The 12,368-nt window shown below is 34.2% G+C and overlaps 5 protein-coding genes across 5 annotated transcripts; 4 read left to right on the top strand and 1 right to left on the bottom strand.

Moving 5' to 3' along the window:
- Positions 1-436: 436 nt before the first annotated feature.
- Positions 437-1,045, top strand: RO3G_08718 (uncharacterized protein; the record flags this gene model as incomplete). Its single annotated transcript, XM_067663308.1, has 2 exons — positions 437-845; positions 1,017-1,045. 2 exons carry the CDS (start codon positions 437-439, stop codon positions 1,043-1,045), a joined length of 438 nt encoding a protein of 145 aa, XP_067519409.1.
- Positions 1,046-2,100: 1,055 nt separating this feature from the next.
- Positions 2,101-2,580, bottom strand: RO3G_08717 (uncharacterized protein; the record flags this gene model as incomplete). The annotated part of the gene is made up of 3 exons (XM_067663307.1): positions 2,101-2,261; positions 2,319-2,447; positions 2,517-2,580. 3 exons carry the CDS (start codon positions 2,578-2,580, stop codon positions 2,101-2,103), a joined length of 354 nt encoding a protein of 117 aa, XP_067519408.1.
- Positions 2,581-5,434: 2,854 nt separating this feature from the next.
- On the top strand, positions 5,435-5,765 carry RO3G_08716 (uncharacterized protein; the record flags this gene model as incomplete). The annotated part of the gene is made up of 2 exons (XM_067663306.1): positions 5,435-5,526; positions 5,681-5,765. The coding sequence occupies 2 exons, from the start codon at positions 5,435-5,437 to the stop codon at positions 5,763-5,765; spliced, it is 177 nt and encodes a 58-aa protein (XP_067519407.1).
- A 2,353-nt stretch (positions 5,766-8,118) lies between these two features.
- On the top strand, positions 8,119-9,137 carry RO3G_08715 (polyubiquitin; the record flags this gene model as incomplete). The annotated part of the gene is made up of 1 exon (XM_067663305.1): positions 8,119-9,137. The coding sequence occupies one exon, from the start codon at positions 8,119-8,121 to the stop codon at positions 9,034-9,036; it is 918 nt and encodes a 305-aa protein (XP_067519406.1). The 3' UTR covers positions 9,037-9,137.
- A 2,181-nt stretch (positions 9,138-11,318) lies between these two features.
- RO3G_08714 (uncharacterized protein) lies at positions 11,319-12,267 on the top strand (the record flags this gene model as incomplete). Its single annotated transcript, XM_067663304.1, has 2 exons — positions 11,319-11,391; positions 11,528-12,267. 2 exons carry the CDS (start codon positions 11,319-11,321, stop codon positions 12,265-12,267), a joined length of 813 nt encoding a protein of 270 aa, XP_067519405.1.
- Positions 12,268-12,368: the final 101 nt, after the last annotated feature.

Below are 12,368 nucleotides of genomic sequence, written 5' to 3'. Positions count from 1 at the left end.
AGGTAGTATCTGTGTATATATATGAAGAGCTACTCTAAATACTTATTTTTTGTTTCTTGTTATTAAAAGACTAACAGAAGTCTCTCATATATCCTTGCCAAATATGATCATGTCCATTTATGAAGATAATCGTCGCATATGTATTACAACACAATACAACTCCATTTCGTTTTATCAATTTAACGAAGAAACAAACACATTCGAGTTTCTAAAAAGGTACAAAAAAATATACTTGGTTTAGGTGATTTGACTTTGTAAACTTTATTATTACAGCGACATAAACTTCATTTCACTTTATCATTCCTTAATGCTAAATTGTTATACAGCAGTTGGTGTGAGCTATTCTGGAGGAATGATTGCTTTAAATGATGATACAAGCGAGCAAACGTTTGAAAAAAGGCTTGAGCATTTATTCGCATTCCACTTTTCAGACATTATGGTCAAACCTTCGTTAGCTTTGCTTCGATCCCAACACAACTTACATAATGACGCTGAATTGTTGTGGAAACATCTGATGCCTTGGTCTCAAAACCTTTGCAAAGATTGTAAACCAGACATTTTTCCAGCACTAAAACCAATTGTTTGCTGTGCAGTTTCAGGTGGCATGATCAATGTCTATAGGATATCCGGTTGCCTGTATCTTGTTCTCTTAGCCCTTCAAGAACTTTTGCTAGATTTTGATCCTACAATACCTTTGCTTGGGTCTGCAAGTGATTTTAAAGATTGGTATTGTCAGCTATCCGGCAAAGAGCAATATACGATTCATGGCGATCTTGTGGAGTCTTATTTGAGACTTCCTTTTGACGAACAAATACAAGTACTGAAACCAGGAGGTGTTCTTAGCCGTAAGTTGATATCATCTGTAGAAGATTTATTGTTGGATTCGCAGGAAAACAGTGTACCACGCCTAGATTATGAGCCTGAAGAGAGCAAAGTACAAGTGATTGCTCATTTATTAGTCAATATTCTCTCAGGGTTCAGCCGATATTGTTAAAAATGATATAACTGGTAATTAGGCGTATGCTCCCTTTATGCTACTTTATAAATATTATCAAAACGAAAATACAATGGATGATTTTAGAATCTCCCTTTTTTTCAGAGCTATTGTTTTATGGTTTTTAATTTAAATTACTGTCCTATATTGATTGGAACGCTCGAAAGCTTGTTAAAATACAAACAACAAACTGAAATGACTTTAGGTTTTTTTTTTTTTTCAGAAAACTCAACTTTTAATACTGACAAAAATAGACTATTTTGGATATACACTATTTCCAAAAATTAAAGCCGTCGTGACGTGTCGCAATCACATATAAATTGTATTATAAAACTTTACAAAATGCGACTTTAATTTCTGGAAATAGTGTAATTCGTGGCATTCTTGACGTTGATTGATATGGTAAATTCATCCAATTAAGCTTGCATCGCTATTCTACAGGATTGTTAGATACACTTCATATCTTTACAAAAAAAAAGGTCTATGATATTAGCGTCATATAATGATTACGCACTTTTACTCAATAACTAATGTATCTCAAGCAGAGCGACATCCAAAATCACAACGTGTCGCATTAAATAAGTACAAATAAATAGGGCAAGGGAGTTATCAAAATATTTATAGAATTGTTAGATCATGCAAGTATTCTTTTTCTTTTATGAAATATTATAATTGGAAGCGATCATTTTCACTAGGACAATACACCTGTGGCTCTCCTTTGTATTCATATATACTTGGCTTTTGTTCAAAAGGCGTAAACATTGGTTCCCAAAGCAACTATAATAATAGTAAGCCATTTAAGATATTTCTCTTTTTAATAATTCAAATACCTTGGCAAATACTCCATGACCTTTAATCGACGGATGGAAACAGTCGACATCACTATATTATTAAAATAGAAAGAGTTAGGTTGCATACAACAATAGGTATAAGTCCAACTACCTAAAGCATTCAAGAGGAAAAGTTGATAAATTAACATTGGCTGGGGTAAACATCACACCAAATGATTCGGGTTGTATATCTCTGTATTTTAAATAAATATTGTATAATTTTTCATTAAACGCTAAAGAAGCAAGTTAACATGAAGTAAGTACGATCTTAGCTGTCTAATTACATGCAGCAACACCACTAAGCTTTGGGATATATTTTGAGTTCGCTGCACAAGGACATTCAAATCTATTGACTTGTGTAAATCCAAATAAAGAAGCATGACAATATGGTTTATTTTCTGTCCAGGGAAATATATTACTGACATTAAATAAGCCAACTATAAACATACGTTAAGAAAAATAACGCACTTTTTTTTTTTGGAAACGATACTTACTCAAGTTAACAATGGTATTAGGAATATTGTTTCGTACATACTCAAGCATCTCTTCAACATTAGTACTATATGTCTCTGGGGATACTTGTTTTTTGAATATTGGAGCGCAAGACACGCATACTTCAATTGCTATTAGAAGCATTTAGTTTTCCTTTTTTGTTATTATTATTAAAATTGGTCACGTCCTTATAAACTTACTTCCGATTTGGACAGTTATGAATTTCCAATCCGTTTCATAATTTAACTCTGGTATCGTTTTCATTGCTAAATATTGTGAATACATCAGTTTCAAAAAAAAAGCGTATAACATATTTTACACAATACTTTTAGCGATATGTTGAATTTCCACTGGTAAATTGCTAGATGTAGCCGCGCTTTGTGCAGCATTTAGCATGTCATCCGCATAAACTACAATTAAAGTTGAGTGTTACAGTCTTTAGAATAACTAATCATAACTACATTGAGACTCAGAACAAACACCCAATCTACAAAATTCAACAAAATGCTCGCTATGAGCTCCGCCTACTGAGAATGGACTGTATTTTTTAATGAAGTTGGGAAAAGTAATAGCATTAGGATCACCACCGCCAGCAAAGGAAATACCACGGCCCTCAGCAAATGAATTAAGACTAATTGATCCATGTCCTCTAAGTCCCAGTGAAGAAGTGCCTGCTAATATGCTAGTAAAAACACGTATGAGTTACATGATTTATGTATAAATATGTTTTCGTTCATATATTTATACCTGTCACCCATTGAACCAATAGCCTTAATATCGTCTGGTCGAACATCTTTGGCAGAAGTAGGAGGAGAAGATCTCGGCAGCAAGTCTGGACAATCTTCTATTCTGTCAGCATAAATACGATTACCTTTTACAGATAAAAGCGAGATTAAAATGTAAAAATATATCGTCTTGAAATAATGCATTCTGTTTTTTTGGTTTGTATTGATATTTTTTTAAAAAAAGTTTATTATAATGAACAATGAACAATGAAATAATCTGTAACGATTATGTCTTTTTTATACATGTTTATCATGGTTTAAATTGAAATTACTTACATTTTTTTCAAGGAGTAAGGCTAGCAAAATAAATAAGGGATTATATATTACAATTCAATCGCAAAAATGCTGAGAACTTTGCTTCTTTATCATTCTATAAACCTGACGAATTCATTTGTTAAGATAAAGATGTATAGATTTTGTCAAATTAGATACCAGTTCTATTTATTTTTGAGATTTGAGAATTTAAATTGTGTTCATTTTTGTATGCTTTTTTTTGACTCATCACATTCGTGTACTCTAGTAATTGAAATATAAATCATAGGTCATATAGTCGCATAATTAGGAAAATAATAAAAGTAATTGACGCTAGTTTTGCTGTATTAACAACTAAGCGATAAAAAGGAGCTTTCTTTGATTCGTCTCTATCCCATCTGGAAATAAGTAGTCTAAAAGAGGAAAGGCCAACGCGATAGATACACGGTAGAATATATTTGTGATATATAAACAGAGGGTGGTATTTACACTACTTTTATATCATCATAGCTTAAAGCATAGTAGCTTAATATACCTATACTTTTTCTTTGCTAATTAAATACATGGTCGATCGTTTTATCTATTTTTGTGCTTATGCTGATTTGGCAGATGTTGGGTTTATGCAATTTTACCTATTAACAAATAGAACCTTCTTAGTATATTTCTTCTCTTTTCCCAACTTGAATTTTGATTTAACAAGAATACAGTAGCATTCCTTATTATTATTTGTTCTAATTATTAAAGCTAAAATTATCTTTCAAAGGAGGAGGAGAAACCAAGCTTGATAATATAAGGGATACAGGTGTTTTTCATTGGTATTAAGATCTTTCTTCATTCTGAATCAGTTTCACTTATAAACATATCTTTTTGCTTAATCGTTCTGTAGACAAAAAATCATGAGAATTACCACATTTCCATTGTATAAAGAAAAACCATTTCATTGGATGTCATTTACGCAGTACATAAGCGTACTCGGCCTATAATTATTGAAACTGATACGGTTGTGTCTACTGTGAATTAAACTTAATGTGTTAGACTGGTTTAGTTTTAACTTAAATTGAAATGTTGGATTGGTTCATTTATTTACAAGCTTAATACCAAATTTTATAAAGTATTCTTCAATAATTCTCATTTACAACAAATACTTTACCAAGCTTTGAATTGTACCTCATTTATTTCTGGCTTAAACCTATTTTCTAAAGAGCAAAATTCTCTGTGTTTTGATTATACTATATTTGTCATTGGTTTGTTATCCAAGTAAATATATCTACTGATATTACAATGACTTTCTTGGATATCCAAGTAAACTCATCTTTAAATTGATGCAGATGAATCAAAACTAAGTATGGTTGGTGTACAAAATTTTATTTAAAAGTATGCCATTTTTTGAATAATAATAGAGTAAACCCAATCATCTCTTTCACAACAGATTGCAAGCACTTTTTTTCGCTTTACTTGTATTGATATCTATGTAGCACATTTAGTATATAAGAACCGATAAAACTACTTTTATCAAGTGATATATGACCAATGCTTTATTTCCACATGAGCATTTAGCCGTTATCCATTAAAATTGTCCAACAATATCTTAAATTGAATCAGCATCTTGCAACTATCGCATATTACATACATGGAGAAGAAACCTGTCTTTTTAGTGGTTGTTTTTTGTACCAAATAGTTGGGCAATTTCACTCATGCACAGCTATCCAATCACAACTTCAACATCATTCTAATTTATATTCAGCTTTAAAGGGAGAAAAACACAGGAGAAAATACCTTTTTTGATAATCACAAATATGTACTGAATTTTTGAAAAGCCCGCCCACTTTTTTGAATTATTCTGGACAGTTGTATGAGGTTAAGTTGCCCAGAAAAATGAGGCTAACTTGATCAGATCCTTTAAGCTAGTTTGTCCAGCTTTTTGAAAACAAATTACCCAACTTTTAAGTTAACTACTTTCTACAGTCACCGCAATGCCAATTGGCGGTTATTTAAAATGAGAGGCGGGAACTATCTTGTCCACTTTGTTTCAATCCCAGCCTATCCTATCCTCTGTCTTGTTCTTTATCTTGTTCTTTATCATGTCCATTTTGCGCATCTTGTTTGCTATCTGGTATCCTTCAAGCAACTTAAATAGCAAATATGATTACCATCACGAGAGAACAAGCAATCAGTATGTATTAGCATGAGCCATATGACAAGGATAAAGCTCTTGAATTACTCTGGTCAATTCAATTGAAGCCATAAGTGTGGACATTTGTTATAAACATGATCTATGCAAACCTTTTTTTGCTGTATGAAGAGAGTATATATGCATATCCATACAGTTTTCAAACGTACAAAGAGAAAACTACACCTTCTGTTGATAGCAATGAAGCTCAAAAAATAATAAAAAAGATTGATAACTTTTAATAAAAAAATATATGCTTTGTATACCTGAATTTTCATATACTTTTTCTTAGTGAATTCAATGCAACTTTTTAACTTTATAAATACTGTATACCTGCCTATAAATCCTTACAATGAGCAAGCATATGACTGTCAAATTATGACCATGAATGATATTCTGGCTGCTGTGTGGAAACACGCCAATATTTTAAATGAAAGTTTCAGTAAATGGTGTGGAAATAAAAAACTAAAATTGATGCAAGCTACTCCCAAGAGAAAGCTCAAAAGAAATTCAGTAGAAAATATCAGTTCGCTTACTGTACGTATTGAAAAATAAGTTTTTCGGTAAGACCTATTGTCTCTATTTTTGCTTGCCCATAATTAACGCATCATTTAGACGGTGTAATAGAAGACATTGCTGAACACTTGCCTCGGTATCAAGTGTTTATAAAAAGTTTGAAGGAAGATGGATATTCTATAGTAGGCTACGTGATAAAATCCACCAGTGAAATAGATAGTCAAACTCGCGTACGTTTACTTGATCAAATGTGCAAAAACCTGAGAGAGAGAGATCGCTTTTGAGCAAAGTTTTCTCCAGTGTTTCCTACAATATAGTTGAAGAATTATTAACAAGGGACAAGAAAAGAAGAGAAGATTTAGATACAGATGGTGACATGCAGGGTGAAAAAGTAGACATTCTATTATTTTAATCATAACTAAATTTCAGTTCATTTGTTAGATATGCTCTCATATATTTCTATTAAAGAGAAAGTTTGTATTGCTGCTATCGATTTTGTGGGTTTAACGACAGATCAGGAGGATTTAAAAAGCTGCTTGGAGCAAGTCTTAAAAAAATGATGTCAGAATAGTGAATACTCACAGCCTCTTACAGTAGGAACAACCCTAATGTTCGCAAAATAATTATTAACAAATTACCATATACGAGCTCAACCCATGTATATGACTCCCATAAACCCGAATAAGATAACTGAATTTGATTGTAAATAATTTTATTTCAAAAAGAGTTTTACAATTAAGGCCATCGAGTGAAGATGATTTTACTCCAAAGGAGAAAAGAGAACCTGGAGTTGTTACAATTTGCTAAACTTTCAGAAAAGCAGAATATTGATGACAATCAGTGTCATAAATATTTAGACTTTTGAGTACAAAAAAAGGTTTGCATAGATCATGTTTATAACAAATGTCCACACTTATGGCTTCAATTGAATTGACCAGAGTAATTCAAGAGCTTTATCCTTGTCATATGGCTCATGCTAATACATACTGATTGCTTGTTCTCTCGTGATGGTAATCATATTTGCTATTTAAGTTGCTTGAAGGATACCAGATAGCAAACAAGATGCGCAAAATGGACATGATAAAGAACAAGATAAAGAACAAGACAGAGGATAGGATAGGCTGGGATTGAAACAAAGTGGACAAGATAGTTCCCGCCTCTCATTTTAAATAACCGCCAATTGGCATTGCGGTGACTGTAGAAAGTAGTTAACTTAAAAGTTGGGTAATTTGTTTTCAAAAAGCTGGACAAACTAGCTTAAAGGATCTGATCAAGTTAGCCTCATTTTTCTGGGCAACTTAACCTCATACAACTGTCCAGAATAATTCAAAAAAGTGGGCGGGCTTTTCAAAAATTCAGTAAATTGAGAGTGGAAACACAATATATTTAAATATGGTTTAAAAAGATAAATTGTGAAAGTGATTAGTAATGCATTGTATCATAATAGTTGCATTAGATATTTTGTAAAGCATAAGCACAAGTTCTAAACAGATGGAAGCAATTCTGTGTGACAGGAATTTCTAAAAGGACCAATGAACACAAAGAGACTGCTATGGAGAGTGCTAGAATGTACCATTTTATAATAAGAAGTTATTTGGCTGATCAACAAAATAATTTGTATGGGTATATCAAATAAGTCTCTAAGCGATTGCAACCTTTAATAATAAAATGAGGATAAAAATGCAAAAAAAAGGATTATTAATCATTACATCTTTTACTATTCATTTACTCTTTCTCCATCAGTAAGTTGTGACAAAAAAAACTTGTAAAGAATTTATAGTTGCTTTAAGATCGTATCTTACTTTTTTCGATTTAAAGATATTAAATGAAGTTATAAAGGAAGCTATAAATGAGGGTTTGTAAACACCTTTATATAAAAAATGATGTAAACAATGATAAACAGTGTCATATTCTGCTTTTGAAATAATAAGAACCGTAGTCTTCTCATAAAACTGGACCAATTAAACTTATTTTTAATAGGTCACGCCGCAGCTTGTTTATTTTTCTCAAAGATATAAAAGGAAGTTGTTTTTTTCTTTTTTCTTTGTTCTTCTTTTTTTTATATATAAATTATAAAGCATGCAAATCTTTGTAAAGACTCTTACCGGAAAGACTATCACTTTAGAAGTCGAATCTTCTGATAGCATTGAGAATGTCAAGCAAAAGATTCAAGACAAGGAAGGTATTCCTCCCGATCAACAACGTTTGATCTTTGCTGGTAAACAACTCGAAGATGGCCGTACTTTGAGTGACTACAACATTCAAAAAGAATCCACTCTTCACTTGGTTCTCCGTCTTCGTGGTGGTATGCAGATTTTCGTCAAGACCCTCACTGGTAAAACCATTACCTTGGAAGTCGAGTCTTCTGATAGTATTGAAAACGTCAAGCAAAAGATTCAAGACAAGGAAGGCATCCCTCCAGACCAACAGCGTCTCATTTTTGCTGGTAAACAATTAGAAGATGGCCGTACCCTTTCAGACTACAATATCCAAAAAGAATCCACTCTCCATTTGGTCCTTCGTCTTCGTGGTGGTATGCAAATTTTCGTCAAAACACTTACCGGAAAGACTATCACTTTGGAGGTCGAGTCTTCTGATAGCATTGAGAATGTCAAGCAAAAGATTCAAGACAAGGAAGGTATTCCTCCCGATCAACAACGTTTGATCTTTGCTGGTAAACAACTCGAAGATGGCCGTACTTTGAGTGACTACAACATTCAAAAAGAATCCACTCTTCACTTGGTTCTCCGTCTTCGTGGTGGTATGCAGATTTTCGTCAAGACCCTCACTGGTAAAACCATTACCTTGGAAGTCGAGTCTTCTGATAGTATTGAAAACGTCAAGCAAAAGATTCAAGACAAGGAAGGTATTCCTCCCGATCAACAACGTTTGATCTTTGCTGGTAAACAACTCGAAGATGGCCGTACTTTGAGTGACTACAACATTCAAAAAGAATCCACTCTTCACTTGGTCCTTCGTCTTCGTGGCGGTTTTTAAATAACAAAGACACTCGTTTTTTCATGTTTTAAATAAAACCAGTCATTTGTGTCTGTGAGGCAATCTTTGTATTGTTATACATATGATTGTGTGATATCTCTAAAACTTGTTTTGCTTTAGATTTTACGAAACAGTTTATTAGGTTTAGTTTCTGATAAATTGATTGTATGTTTTATTGATGACTGCTCTTGGTTTTCCATTTATCTCACTGTCTCTGATCTTTTCATTAGTAATCGAACCACCCTCTTTTAGGGATACACATGGGTATACTTTTGAGCTCTAGTTTTCTAGAACACGACGTGTGGTATAAATTGGAAATACAGTAAATAATAATAAAAAAACAGTTGGCTATACCGAAAATACATTCAAAGCAAGCATGATTTGATGCTGCTATATAACGTAAAGAAACAGCAAAAAAATAAACCAATGACATTTGTTTCTGCAAAGAAATGATCTCAGTTTTCTTTTCTAAGAGCATCAGAAACCATGCCGGATAGGTTGTCGAAATATAAAACAGCGACTAGAATAGCCATCATTCTTCTCAGTAATCTCTTTGTAGGATGACAGGTTTCTGAATAACATCATTTTCCTTCTTTTATTGCCGTTCACAATTGTCTCTCCCAAGGGTATTCAATCGACAACAGAAGGAGATGTCAACCATCAATTCATGGTCTTGCTACTCGACACTGCTTTTTTTTTTTTTTTTTTTTTGAATGACAGCAGACTTTTCTTTTGCACAAGGGCTAGAGTCGTCCATCATGAAGAGCCAAAAGGCTTGATGTTGTCTGCTTGGAAAGATGTCATTTTTGATCATGCAGGAAATAATGTAGACAGTGGCTCATGCTACTGTAAGCGTATACCTTCATGGATTATTCAAGAGTTCATTTCAAGTCCTACCTAGCAAAGATAGAGTTTCGAATACGACGACAAGCAATACGCTCTTCAGATGATGATGTTTGAGCGCATGTGTTTGAATAAAAGATAAGCGACCAGTGGATTTCGAATGTCCAAAACATCTTGGGTCATTTGGCAGATGCTTTGCAACCCGCTGCTTTCTCACTGCCCTATTTGTCTACCTGTCGTCCTTCGACGCCTGCTGCTACTCTCCATGGTGGAAAGCGAGTTCCTGAAGGAATCGTGCTTTGGCTCATGGATGGTTTCTTATTTGAAAGAGAAGGTCTGTGGTTGAATATCCATTCACAGTGTGACATCAAGGTGCGACGATGCTTCATGTCAAAAAGTAAAACCTTATTCTACGCTTGCTCTGTCCGCGAGCGTGTGGATAAAGTGTGATGGTAACACGTTGATGGATTAAACTTTTTACATGTTGAACCAATGTGTATCTCACCTACATTCCTAAAACGTCTTCCGTATTCATCATCCGTCAATACACAAAAGTGTCATTTTCATCTTTTATGGAAAAGGGGGAGAAGAGAGAGAAGAGGGGGGGAAGAGGAGAATAAAATTTGAATCTATCTGATAAAAGCATCTTTAGTGTACTCATCAGGGTTCTAAACTTAAGGGACCAAAAAGGAGAACAGAAAAAAAAAACTTGACTTTTTGAAGAAGTTCTAAAAGAAAAAGAGAGAGATAGAGTGAGAGAGATCAAGAAAAAAAAAAAGATCCTCTCTTTTTTCCTTTTTTTTTTTTTTTTTTTTTCTCTCTCTCTCTCTCTCTCTCTCTTACAAAACGACTTGTTTTTTTTTTCTGCTTTGTGACATACAAAGGTTGGTTGTGTAAGAAAGTATGAAATAAAAAAATCTTTACTGATCCTTTTATACATAAAAGAAGCATGTATTCACTCGAATTTGCAGCTCATGTAAGTCGACTCTGTATGGACGAAATCCTTTCAAGAGGTAAGAAGATAACTTGTCCTTTATTATCCATCTCACTTTATATCATCTCACAGGTTTAACTGAACGCAAAATTTTACGTAAATCTGGTAAGGATCTCTTTCCAACATCCTCTCTCTCTCTCTTTTTTTTTGTTTGATAGACCATTCTTCTCCTTTCACAGACGAGACCATTTTTTTTTTTTTTTTTTTTTTTTTTTTTTTTTTTTTTTTTTCCTGTTTCCCTCTTTTCTCCTTTTTTTTCTAGTCAAAAGAAGTTTTCCCTCCTCAATTCCTTATCCTTTTATTCCCCTGACATCTCCGTTTTCTAACCTTTTTTTTAATCAACCATCTAGTGCCTAATAGTGTACTGTTATTAAAAGTATTTCGAAAGCAGCAGTGTACGGCCGAAGATCTGGTGCATGTCAGTATTCATTCTGTGGCTACTTTAATGCAAGACACTTTATGGTGCTGTCAAGAAAGAATTGTGTCTAGAAAAGTATGGAGGACGATCAATTATGAAAGTAAGTAGGATGTCAGTAGGGCCCTTTTTATGCTTTTTACTCATGTTCAGTGAAGCATGCACACTGGAAGAATTATCAAAGTACACATCCAAGAGAGGCATTCAGCTCTTGATTGAGATTTTGGATTTCTTGATAGAAATCAAGCGATACAAGGCACACAACTTGATGGACGCTTATCATTTGGGAGAAGCGATGGGTAAAGTCACACTGGGACCAAGTGACTGTGATCCGATCATGGCGGATAAAGCAAGCCATTTTTTGACACGCATGATCATCGAACGATCCAAGCAGCAGCCGATGATCAAGTCTGAGGCGACCAAGGCCAAGGCCAAGTCATACTATCGGATCATTCAAGGCATCCACCGACGGAACTTTGATTGGCTCTCGGTGGTGCATGTGGCGCTCTATGCGATGATGGAAGACGCGTACGAACCAGAGACACCGAGACCCCAAGAACCTTATATTTCGATCTTTGCCACACTGGATCCATCCAACCGTGCCCTGTCACCCGTCCTGTTTCGTCTGCTGACCTATCAACCTGAGCCTGTGCTGCAGGTCTCTTTGGAGGATTCTTTGAAAAGGAATCATCTCATTGAAGATCAGATCAAGAGTGCCTTTGATGACTTTGTGCCCCTGTTACAGAAGAGCACCCAGACGACCTATCATGAAGCCACGGCGAGTAAGACCAAGGTTCATAATTCACTGTCTCAGATAAAGTTGAACTTGAAGAAGAATAAGCAATACCAACGCTCAAGCGAAGATACCATGTACGAAAGAAGTTATGCAGACAAACCAAATCAAGTCAAGTCAATGATGAGGAAGATGATCAAAATAACACCCATCAATCATAACAAGATGTTATCCGCTTTTCAATAATCCCCCTCCCTTTTTTTTATATAGCAGAAGCTAATAGACCCCTCTCCCTTTTTATATAATCCCCCCTTTATCTAATATCTGCCAATAAATACAATCTTATA

This window comes from Rhizopus delemar, genomic scaffold, assembly GCF_000149305.1.
Source record: "Rhizopus delemar RA 99-880 supercont3.6 genomic scaffold, whole genome shotgun sequence".
Taxonomy (NCBI): Eukaryota; Fungi; Mucoromycota; class Mucoromycetes; order Mucorales; family Rhizopodaceae; genus Rhizopus; species Rhizopus delemar.
Note: the sequence above shows the minus strand (reverse complement) of the source record. Positions and strands in the feature narration are given on the sequence as shown.